The 12358-nt window shown below is 40.7% G+C and overlaps 1 protein-coding gene across 9 annotated transcripts in view; it reads left to right on the plus strand.

Annotated features, from left to right (window-relative positions):
* znf536 (zinc finger protein 536) overlaps positions 1 to 12358 on the plus strand; it is a 170757-nt gene that overhangs the window by 132026 nt on the left and 26373 nt on the right. For 2 of the 9 annotated variants that reach the window (XM_043245030.1, XM_043245031.1), the window contains exon 7: positions 4680 to 4779. The exons of the other annotated variants lie outside the window; for them this stretch is intronic. In XM_043245030.1, coding sequence (XP_043100965.1) covers positions 4680 to 4779 — 100 coding nt within the window. The remainder of the gene's footprint in view (positions 1 to 4679; positions 4780 to 12358) is intronic. 9 annotated transcript variants of the gene reach the window in all.

Genomic DNA, 12358 nt, shown 5'->3' on the forward strand with positions numbered 1-12358 from the left:
AATTCTCGGCATGATTCATTGGGCAGCAATTCTTGTAAAATCAGGCCTAGCGTGCCTGTTTCCAGAAAATGTAAGAACTTTATGGGTTATAGGTTTTATGAAAGCCAGCATGCAAAAAAAATAAGAGGAGGGGGGATTAATCTGAGGATTAGCACCATACTTTAAGATAAATCTTTTTTAATATGAAACCTCATCCCCACTTATTCCGGCCAATCATTCTTTTTGCACACTTTAGATTACGTATTGTGCGTTTTTTTCTGCACTTAGTTTAAGAACACAGCTTTTTTTGACAATCGCTGCTCCACAAACACATTCTTCATGCTGTAAAAACTCAGAACAATGGATGAGCACATAGCTGTGCACATTAATGCTTCTGTAAATGGAGAGAAAGAGAGAAAGAAAACAGATAAGCAGAGCTTGGCTGCCCCCTCCCATCCATGTCATCCTTCTATCTATGTATCCTTCCCCATGGAAAAAACAAGGATGAAAAAAAAAAACAATAAAAAGCTAACCAAATCTCTCCTCCTCATCGTTAAATCCTGGCTGATCAGAACGCGCCAGACCCTAACCGACAAACATCATAGTCTGTCTCCAGTCCCTAATTGACTGCACAAGGATTGGTCACACTTTTTAAGTAGCGTTTCGTAATGGATTTCCATGTTGGTTGCGCTTTTAACTGGCGCTTCAAATGGAAGGCAAAATGTCTCTTTATTATCAAAAACAACGGTTCTTTCTCTACCCTCGTTCTCCCTTTTTTCGGTAAAGATGATATCAGCCACCTCCCTGTTTGTATTTTTTTTTTTTTTTTTGCAAGGTCAACCCAGGCTGACAGTTGACAAACGATCTCAAGATGGCCACATCATCTGTCCTGTAATTTTTTGGGGGGAGAAAACGATAAGATGAATGCCATGTATCATGTTTTTTTTTTTTTTTCCTCTCTTTCCCTCACTCGATTTTACGCTCAAATCTCTTATCGGCTTAGGAAAAGGACTGTTAAGCAGGTGAAACAGCGTTTCGTTCATGCTTGAAAGTTGTCGCCGCTCTCGCACAGGCCCGAGACCGGTTCAAATCTCTCCGATCTGGACTTATCCTGTTTCTGCATCTTGGCACGGCACAGGGATTCAGTATTATAGACAAGCTGGTCATCAGATGGGAGTTGGGTTTATTTCTGTGTCTCTTTCCTCTCCCCCCCTCCGTTCCCCCTCCCCTCTCGCTGGCGTCTCATCCAAGTTATGTCTCATTTTTTTCTACTGGACAGCTCCGACAGAATGCCCGAGAACTCGATGTCCTTGAGAACAGAACAACTTTTCAGTCTAATACTTTGATTGATTATTTGTTTTTTTTTTTCCCCTGTTGTTGTTGTTGTTGTTGTTCTCTTGCTTTTCTCTGACCGTCTTCTTCGTTTTTCTCTTCCCGAGATCATTATTCGTATTTATGCCGAAATTGTTAGGAAGGGGGGAGAGGCTTCAACTTCAACAATGACGGCCACTTTGACAAAACACAGAGTATGTTTTTAATTACCTGGATTTTTTAATGTTGTTGTCATCTCACAGAAAATACTGCTCTTGTTCTGATGTTCCTATTATGTTCTCATTTGAATGCCTGCTCTCTGCAGGAAGTCCAACCCCCCCTCCCCACCCCGCATCACTTCCAGCAGCCCTCCAGTGTTCACCATTTCTAGTTTTTCATTATGCCTAATTGCATTAAGAGACATATCATAGTGGAGCGAGAGAGAGGTAGAGATGAGGTGTCATCGCTTTCTAAAACACAATTAGGTAACACCTCATCAGGGGCTCTGTCTGCCTGCGGTTGACAGGTGCGTGAACGTTAGCGGCAGCGGCGTTGGTGGTGCACGGGCCACTGTGCGTGCTTGACAACTGCTCGTCAAACGGATGACAGGCGCTTTCCTGAGAGCCCGATCGGCACCACAATCGATACTCGATGAGGTGTGGCGAGTGAACCCAGCGTTTGAGAAGGGGTTCCTTAACGCTAATGAAGCCGTTTCATGTGCGTCTTCCCTCCCTGTTTACTTCAATTTTTTCATCTGACAAAATGAAACGGCTGCTCGTTAATTCGAGAAACAACATTCAGCAACTTTTATCAAAACCGGGAGAACAGGGAGCTGCTGGGAAGCAGTGGTGCAGAAGTTTTAGCTGGGTTTTGTTTTGTTTTGTTTTTTTCCACCTTGTTCTTTTCGTGGAAGAGAAATAATGCACTGCTGAAGCACAGATTGTCATTGTGAACGTGTTTCTATTTCATCTAAAACATGATGACGATGATGATGACCAGAATGATGATGATGATTAATGAGAGTGATGGCAATGATTACACACATACAGGAAGAGTGTTTAGCGTGTCAGCCATCTGCCTGATTAAAAACTCATCTTTATCATAGTATCCTCTCACACGGCCTGGACAGAAACAGATGAAGCAGATAGGAAGAGAAAAAAAAAACCAGATGCGCAACATGATCATGTTTCAATTGACACCTTAAGAAGAATTATGTACCGGGTTCATTATAAAGGTATCCAGCCTGATGCGGCATATTTGCTTTTGCGTTTTGCTCTGAATGCACTATTGGATATTACACCTTAGAGCTGACACTTGGAGACAAAGCCTAGAGAGGAAAAGTAATGATCACATATAAATATCAATATGAAAGTAAGAGTCAGTGCTAAAGAAGACGTATAGCTATTGATGTTTGAATAACGGTAGTGTCAGGCGATGAAGAAGAGAGAGGTGGAAAATAAGGAGGGAAAATATAATGCATTCGTTTTTCAGAAGGACAAAAAAAAAAGAGACAGAAACGGTTAATCGAAAACACTCCAGAGGCATAAGAATCAAGCTGAGGCCGAGATAAAAACATAACCGCTCTCTATGCCTTGTGAACAAAACCATAAATAAATATATAATCAGTTAGCATTATGCAGGTTTGCTCTGAGAGGCATTATCTGTCTGGCGTTGCCTTCTCAAGTAAAAGAACATTTGACAGTGCAAGTCCCTGATGAAAAAAAAGAGAGAGAAAGTTATGACTTCAAAAGTGTTTACTCACCATGTTTTTTAATTTGTCTGGGCATATGCAGTTTATTTGCATTTCAAATACGCATATTTGAAGCAGGTGGTTTAAATGCCAAGATGCGAATTGATGACAATCACCTCTACCATAAGCGTCAAGGGAGCTGTACTCGCGGCTGACATTAAAACTAAACGAACAGCAGCTAAACAAACACTTCGAAATAGAACTCTGTTACCAGCCGGCCTGCGCGAATAACAAACCCCCAGCACCCCCTCACCCGCTCGCATCCACTCCACCCGCACTTATATTTTAATATTCATGTACATTTAAATATCAGCGGCATATATAGCTCCGTTCTTGAGCGGTATCAGACCGAGGAGAGAGAGAGAGAGAGAGAGAGAGAGAGAGAGAGAGAAAGAGAGAGAGAACGTAAATACCTCACATTTGGGTGCACATAAATCTATTCATCCGTGAACGCCGTCAAATACCCCCCTCCCCTCCTCCCCCTTCCTGGCCGTCGGTTCCATCGCTTCCATATTCATTTTTGTAATTTACAGCAAATCCAATAGCTGTCAATCACAAATTAAAAACTCCAAATTTACAACGGGGAGGAAACAGCTGCTTCTACATTTACAGCAAGACCACTCTAAAATATTAAAGACATGTCACCCAGCTCTGTGCAGCCCTACATCTGCGGCCATCTGTTTTCTATTAAAACATTACACCAAAAAACGCTGCTATTTCCATGCTTTTAGATCAGCACAGGAAAGCGAGACTGACAGTGTAAAACCTCCTGACGTGCTTAGCTTTTATCAACGGCCCTTTCAAAAGTGTCAGAATAAAAGGCTTTGAGTGGCACCCGATGTATTTGCACAAGTCGCAGAAGGAGCGGAGGTCACATTTTAAGGGCCTAGTTGACGCCGAACAATGCCGGGATATCTTAAACAAGCCGATCTGCTGCTTTTCTTGTCGTTTTCTCACTCGCTCGGCCCTTCCTCCTGTGAAGCAAAGAGCGTGTGTTGAAAAGAAATACGTTAAAGCGAGTGATTCGATGACATTTGAGGCATCGGCGGTGCGGCGAGAGAGCGAGAAGGAGAGCTTTTGAAAAGCGACGCTGAAATATTCTGTTACGGCGGAGCGGAGAAGAATTACGGTCAGTGTCAAAGGTAAACAATTACAACATTCTGAGTCACTTTTTGGAGCCGGGGCAAAAGAAGATCATTGCTCCCTCTCTAATAGGTAATTTCCTTTGTCTTCAGAGCCGTATTTCACATGTTGCCTTCCACGGGGTGGTCCCCTCAAAAGAAAAAAACAGAGGAACGAAAGAAAGAAAAGAAAGGAACGAACGTGTGCTTGGCGCATGCATCAGAATTTCAGATGAGACGTTTTGTTCGCCATCTAGAACTGCCAACACAGAACAGTTTGTTGGTGGTATGTGGAAAGAAAGCCTGTTTGGCAGACAAAAAAGGGAAACTTTTCCATCAACTTCAGGCTGCATGTAGAATGTTATTGTCTGAGGGAAACGACATGAAAGGACACTTAATTTCAGATCAAATTCACAACGATATCTGCCGTTCAAGTTGTTAGAATATCCTTGTTCTCCCCACGACAGAGATTCGGTGATTAACAAGCTCGCTGTTTTTCTCTCACCCACCATTTAAAGGAAAAAACCCAGAGCTCCCGCTGCTCCGAGCGACATCTCTCCCCTCGCCGCCGTCTCTTCCTTCCTCTCCTCCTCTTGTCGTCTATGGCAGGAGTCACAGGTGTGTGACAATAATTACACATACACTCAGAAAAATAATGTCATTTCTCTCCATTTAATAAGTTAGCAGTAAAATGCAGAGGGGGAGCGCACAGGGAGAGCAGGCTTAAATCTTATCTGATACCCGGGCCCCTAACTCAATCATATGGCTCTTAAGAACAGGACACGGGCAGCTGGGGCTCACTAATATGCATGCAATATGTGTGTAAAATGATACGCTTTAATTTTGAGCCCACTTTAAGAAGCAACAAAATCTGTTTATACGTGAGACATTTAAAAAGAGGGAGGAAAAAAATAAAGCTATTTAACTCCCTCGTTCCCGCCAAGCTGTGACATCTGTTTAGTCTTTTCTTCATCCCTCTGCTCCGAATGCTCAATCCCAGGAAGACGGAGTTTTTAAAAACCCACTTTTCCTGCCTGCTGTTTATGCTAAAACTCAGCTCTTTGAATCTGCGGAAACACAAGTTAAGAAAATGATGATTGCACACGTTTGTCTCTTTTCCTCTTATTAGATGAACTTTGCTGCTTTCGGATTTCAGTTTTCGCTCGCGGGCCATCAGATAGACTTCCTGTCGTTACTCTAATTGTGAACGAAGTCCCGATCACGCTAAGAAAATAGTGCGTGTGTGAAAATAAGTCACACTATAACGCAAATGACATTTTTATTTTTCCAGCTGACGAATGCTAAAATCATCGACAGCCAATCAGAATCCACTCAATTTTAAAGAGCTCAAGCAAGTGGCAGAATACATATTTGCAGAGCGTGTTTATAACAAACAGAACATTATCGTTTTGGATCATAATACACAGTCGTCTTCATTTTTAGCAAATAAACGCCAGTTTCCTGCCTTTATTTGAAGCAGCGCTGACTTGCATATGCGAGTCAAGGGGCTGGTAATTGGTTCGATGAAGCTGATGGTGTGTATGTGTGTGTATGTGTATATATATATATATATATATATATATATATATATATATGTGTGTGTCGCCACTGGGCTCTCCCAGAAAGCAGGAAGTGTGAGGGAGAAGAGGGGCCTTTGGGGGGAGCAATACGGGGAGGAGGAGGAGGAGGAGGAGGAGAAGAGAGAGAGGAAGGGGGTTAAACTTCAAAAAGCCTCTGACACATGCTGCCGCTGGCCCTGACCACTCCACAGATGCTTTTGTTCATTGCCTCTCTCTCAGTTCCCCCTCACTCTCATTCATTCCCTGTGTCTTTGGTGATACGCGCCGAGTACAGATATCAAAGTCGCACTGTCTGTTAAGACTTCAAACTGGGGGCCCCGTCCGTCAACCCCAATCATATCTGTGCCCTGCTCGCAGACTGGAGTGGAATATTTGATCTGTCCTCTTCAGGAGGATCAACAATCAGACGCGAGGGGGTGGGGTGGGGGGTTGTTAGGACTCGGACGTTTGGGAAGGGGGGTGAAAACGGCCCACTTCACTGCACTTCAGTCGCACTACAAAGAGTCGAGCCACGGACGCTAAAGGGATAAAGAGAGCTTTGCTCTTCAGGATCTCGCGCCGTTGCATTTTACCAGCGTTTGACATCTGCTGTGAGACCGGCACTGAGGAGATAGAGGACCTTACTGTACGGAGACATTTACCGAGTTCTTTTTGTGGTCGTTGTGGTTTGCTTGTACTTTAAGAAGCCCGCAGCACAGATTATTATGGCATCTGATGGCATTATCTCACGCCTGTCCATCTGTCCATCCAGTTATGACTATTAATAACCCCAGACATGTGTCACATAGTACACTTAGTTCTTAAATCCCTTGTCTGTGAGATCAGACTGCATAATTACCTATCCCATTAGAGTGTGAGACTCTGGACCCTGCATACTCACATTGACCTGAACAGGAACAGCTGGGGCGATGCACTTTAAAACGTCGTCATTTATGTTGTTCCCAAACTGTAGAGTGTGAGTGTCTTTATTCTTTGGAACACTAAAGAAGATATTTTTTCACTAGACGCTGACTCCATTGCATGGACAAAACCCACTGAGACAGTCTTAGAAATATATTCTTCAGAAGAAAGTAAGTTATACAGCGGACAGAATTTTCATTTTAGGTGACCTTTCTTGTTCCTGTTGAGTCCTTCATTGAAAGAAGACTATGTTGTTTCTATGAGAAACACAATGTGATTAATTCATTTAAAATGTGACTCATTTAATAACGCCAAAGTAAAACTTTAAATCTCACAGATTACACGATGAAATCCTTCGGCATGTGCTGTGATCCTTACGAGCGATGCCAGCCTGTGATTGGCTCTCTGTCCGTCAGCAGAGATGTTCCTGCTTCCTGCACGTGCGGAGGGCTTCAGTTCCTGTCCTTCCGTGCAGCGTGCCAGAGGGCAGAGACAGTGTACTAGGAATCAGCCCATCCACACTAACTCTTTTTTCCATTCCTAATCACTCCATTTAAAGCCAGAGGTGAGAGGCCCGACTGACTCACACATACTCACCTGCTCTAATCAGTGCTATATCCCTTAAGAGTGCCTGTCGGTACCCACCTGTGTCTGTGAGTGTGTGTTTTTAGACTGATGAGTCTGTTTGTGGAATGGCCACTTGCTATCAGTAATCGGTGTCGTTCCCTGTGGGTTTGTTCATTCTCACACCCTCTGTCTCAACACTGGCTTCACATTCTATGGATGAATGATATGTGAAAGCATGTGTCAATCTCAGTGTGTGGCGCTTTCTATAAATATGGAGGTCTTTAGTGTGCCACGGAAAAAGGAAAAAAAAATTAGAAGTGCCAATTCCATTTTCTTTTGTCCTATGAGCTCTATTAGACATGTTATATAAACTGGTAAACTATCGATATTAAATAACTACTACATAGATTATTATCCTGACCTAAAATATAAAGTGAACTATCTAAATTTAAAAACATCAAATGTCAGTCTTGCCTAGTTTATTTTTGCCTTGGAGGTTTCTCTACCATATAAAATAATTGAAATCATAAAACAGACAATGTTAAAATGATAATCAAATATTAAAATAACTTTAATTACCAAACTAATATTTTCTTTAATTTATTGGCAATTATAAAGTGTAATCAATAACTGCAAAGCTATATTTTGTCTCATAACCTTAGTTTTATTTTTAGCTAAATATTCAAGTTTTGTAATTGTTATGTTTATTTTATATTTTTGCTTAAAAATACAAAAATAATTTAATAGATTTAATAATATTTTAATTTAGAAATATATTATTTCTTTCTTTTTTTATTTCTAAATGTACACCTCAAAATAAATAAATTAAAGCTAATATAGGACTTGGTTTGAGGCTTAGTCCTTAGGCTTAACATTTTTCTAAAAAGGATTAACGTTTTTTCCTAATCATTATGCATCTACTTTAAATTCCCATCTATTAAATATAACATTGTACTGATTCTGTGTTCTTTCTATCGATATTTGCTGGAAACACACTCCCTGATGATAATTTACTTATGTATTTTACTATATGGACTTTGATCATGCACACTGGACACCTAATTAACAGATGGATGCAAACCCCATCATACAACGGGAGAGAGAAAGAGATGGACAGATATGAGAGAGAATGAGAGGAAACGTGTGCAGGACATAACATGGGCTTTTCTTTCAGCCACTTACTTCTGGCCTGCAATAGTATAGAGTGTAAAAAAAGAAAAGGAGCGGGACCAGTTATCTTGCGATTTCTCCCCAAGCCCTGTGACGCGGCTAAGTGAGCCTCAACTGACCAGAAATGATTTGCCTCTGTCTGTTAAACACGTAATGGAGTCATTTAACTAGTCAAATTAGAAGCTGCAGAGATGCCGCATGCTTCATTACTGGGTTCCAATGGGCACCATTTTACATTTACGTCAGGAATGATTTCAGGGCAAATTAATGTTTTTATTGTCTTACACAAATACACCCCCAAGTCATAAAAGAGCAGCTCCCCCTACAGGTCACTCAGTATAACTGACTGAAACTACAGTGAGGGATGTGCAGAGGACAGCGTGGACAAGAATATAACCTCTCAGGTACACACGGTGTCGTTTTCATTCATTGTTTTATCCTAATGATTCACGTGGATGTACATTTCATCACTTTAAAAACGATACACAACCGACAGCGTTAATTGATCACCGCAAAGAGCAACGTAATGGAAACCCAGTGTGCAGAGACGCGGTTTGATGTGGGGTACAGAGCTCTGGACCTTGTTAGAGGATTTGGACATTTGTGATTACAGACGAGACCCAGGCCTACTCTGCCCTGCCCCACAGTGTTGTTTGATGCGTGTGGAGTCCTGTTCAATATTTGTCTTCCTGTGTATGGAGGCAGGGAGGTGGGTGTTACCACAAAGTCATTTGTCCGGTACTGACACAATGTTTAAAATGGCTTTTTGCGAGATTTTTTTTCCCCCCTTTTGATTATTTTTGACGTGTTATTTTGGTATGGTTTTGCTATGGACTTTATATAATGAATACAAACATACCCCGACTGTTTATCTTCATCAAGAACAAAGCAGTTTTGTATATCAGAACTAGTTTCATTTTTCATAGCGTGTGCAGGTTGAGTAATAGTTTTCCTTCATCCATGTCGCAATGCCGAAAGAGCCGTAATGGAATTGTAATAAAACGGCTCTTTTTCTTCTGTCCGACTCACTTGATTGCCATCTCACTCCTCCTTTCTGTCCGTCCATCTTCAGCCATCAGAGCAATTAGATATTGACACACAACCCACAATGCGACTGACACACGTAGCAATGGCTCTTTGTGGAAAAATAGAGGCTGGGAGAGCGAGAAAGGAAAAAGAAAGAAAGACAGAGAGTGCCCCTCCTCGCAGCCCCTGTTGTGCTTGACACTCTGTCGATATGGTTTCACCCAAACACTGCGTTTGATCCGCTCTCTAGGCTGGCAGACTTTGAGGCAAAGAGCTGCTGTTTGCTCTGTGATACACAGCTATACGCAAGTGTCATTTCTGTGCCGCTCGTGTGTGTGTGTGTGTGTGTGTTTGGAGACCCACAAACAGCCACGTCGCTCCCAGTGCTGCCTGGCTGTGATAACCCCACCGTGAACCTTTCTTTCCATCACTCCACTTTATAAGCTCTAACATTCTCTCCTTATACTATTGCGTTTGCTCTTAAGATCTCCGCTACAAAGCTAACATGAGAGGATGATGTCCAGCATCTGATCATAGACCCTGTGTCAGCTACCACTGCATTTATTGACTGAAATAAAGGATGTCACTGTGTCACCAATATACAAAAGGTGAAATATTTAAATATCTGTTATGAAATATGATGGGTATTATTTAGATATTTAGTTCTGAATTTTGTTTGCATTTTATATTAGTGTGAGAATTTATTTAGTATCTATATAGTGCTTGTAGCATTAGCGTTAGTGTTCTTGCTTGGGCACTTTCATAAATAATGTACAAAATCTGCCCTAGAAAAGCATTATTTGTTTGTTTGCTTATTGATTTATTTAGCTAATAAATTATCTCTAATCTTAATTTCTACATTACATGAGGTGTTTTCTTTTTTTAATCAAAAATCATTTTATATTAAGTGTTGCTATTATGATTATTATTTTATTTATTCTTTGTTTATTCTTAATTTTCTTTATGTTTATTCTTTGACTTTGACTAAACAGTTAAAATTTAATTTGTATGATTTTGTAATTTTTTACAATTAACGTGACAATAACAATCAACAAACAAAATGTATTAGTACGCAAATTCGGACCAAATGTTTATTTGTGGTTAAAGAAGTTATATTTTCCCACAGAATTACATAAAATGACTTGGTTACAGACTTAAATGACAGAACTTGACAAATACATTATTTATACATTTTCTATTATTAAAAATAAGCAATGTTAATACATAAAAATGCAGTAAAATGCTGCATGTATGAATAAATGAATGAATGAATGAATGAAGAAACAAACAAATAAAATGGGATTTGAAAATGAAGACCATTTACCTATATTAACCAATTTTGTGATTATTATTATTTACCATTCACATCACATAAAAAGTGCACATTATTAATGCAAATGTTACTTCTTGCGTTTCACTTTTTTTTGTAATAGTGCAGTGTGTATTTTTTTTTAATGAAAATATTTTTTACTAAGTAATATGAGCTAATATTTAAAGTACTTTTGACGCTTGAATAATATATTAAAATTAAGCTGTTATATGATATTAAATCGAAAATGGAACGTTTAGCCAAAATCAAAATTTAAACAGGAGAATGCAGGCATGTATTTAAAATGAACTTTTCTCATTGAATGTGCGTCTATCATATAAAAGGGGAACTAAAAGTGCACCATATTCATGGAAAGCGCCTTTAGCATTTTCCTCTCTATTTTCCACTATTAAAACAAGACAAATAGAAGTCAAAGAACCCTCCATCTCTCTGTCTGCCTTTGTGTCATTATTTCCCCCTTTTCTATCTTTCTTTTTTTATGCTGTCTGCTATTTATTTATTGATCATCTGACTGGCTGGTTATCTTTGCATGTTGGGCAGTTATAGATGAATGCACAAAGCATTTCAATCTGAACAAGAGATCATTGTGCATTGTGGGTCCTCCCACGTTCTTTGGTCTTGTATTGTAGAAGGGGAGGGGGGTCGAAATCAGAACAAATGCTGCCATTTCCTGTCATCCCCGAGCTCTGGCCATTGAGTGGCTGCGAAAACAAACGTGGGAGTGTTACTGATAACATAAAAATATTATCCGGCTCCTGTTGTCGACTGCTATAGTACCTTTGAGAATAGCTATTAGAGCAGAGACAGTGGGTCCTGACTGTGACTATAGATCAGGTGATGATGTACAGTAAAGAGCGAGTTTATACCATGGGTCGACACATAACTGGGGCAAGGCTTTGATTTCGGGACTCGATAAAGACACAAACAAACACTTGTCCCGGAGTTCTCAAGACTTCTCAGGTTCCTTGCTCTGTCTATCAGTGCGTTATCTGAAGCCCAGGTTAAGTATCATAATCAAGCCGTGACCTGTTTATAACGCTGCTTTTCTGTCTTTACCATTTAATGGAGTTTAAATATGACTATATCGTCACATTATCCCATGATATTATTGCTGGGGCAGATGCAAAATGAAGGGAGAAGAAAGAAAAAAGAAAAGCACTACAAAAGTACTAGCAGACCACAAGTCTTTTAAAAGAGAGAATACAGAATTGTAAGACATTTAGTTTTGGTTCATTTGAGAAAGCGCCGTCCATTATTCGAGTTTGTGGAGTGCTGTTAACCTGAAGTCTCTGACAGATTGTGTGGTGGAGAGCCATGTCAGCAGGAAGGGTTACAGCCTGGACACACCAACACATCCAGAAGGTTCTCCACAGGACTCTGACGGACCGCAAATGCTGGAATAGCTTTCCAGGGTTCCAGTGGACCTCAGAGATCAAACGAAGCAGCGGGAGTGTGAGAGAACGAGAGAGAGAGAGAGAGAGAGAGAGAGAGAGAGAGAGAGAGAGAGAAAGAGAGGGTTATTCAGGAGGGGGGGAAGAAGACGGGATCGTGAAAGACTGCGAGACTGGGAGAGAGATACAGGGGTAATGACATTTCCCTGACAGGGGTGCAGAGTGATACTCTG

The sequence above is a fragment of the Puntigrus tetrazona genome, chromosome 7 (genome assembly GCF_018831695.1).
Source record: "Puntigrus tetrazona isolate hp1 chromosome 7, ASM1883169v1, whole genome shotgun sequence".
Classification (NCBI taxonomy): domain Eukaryota; kingdom Metazoa; phylum Chordata; class Actinopteri; order Cypriniformes; family Cyprinidae; genus Puntigrus; species Puntigrus tetrazona.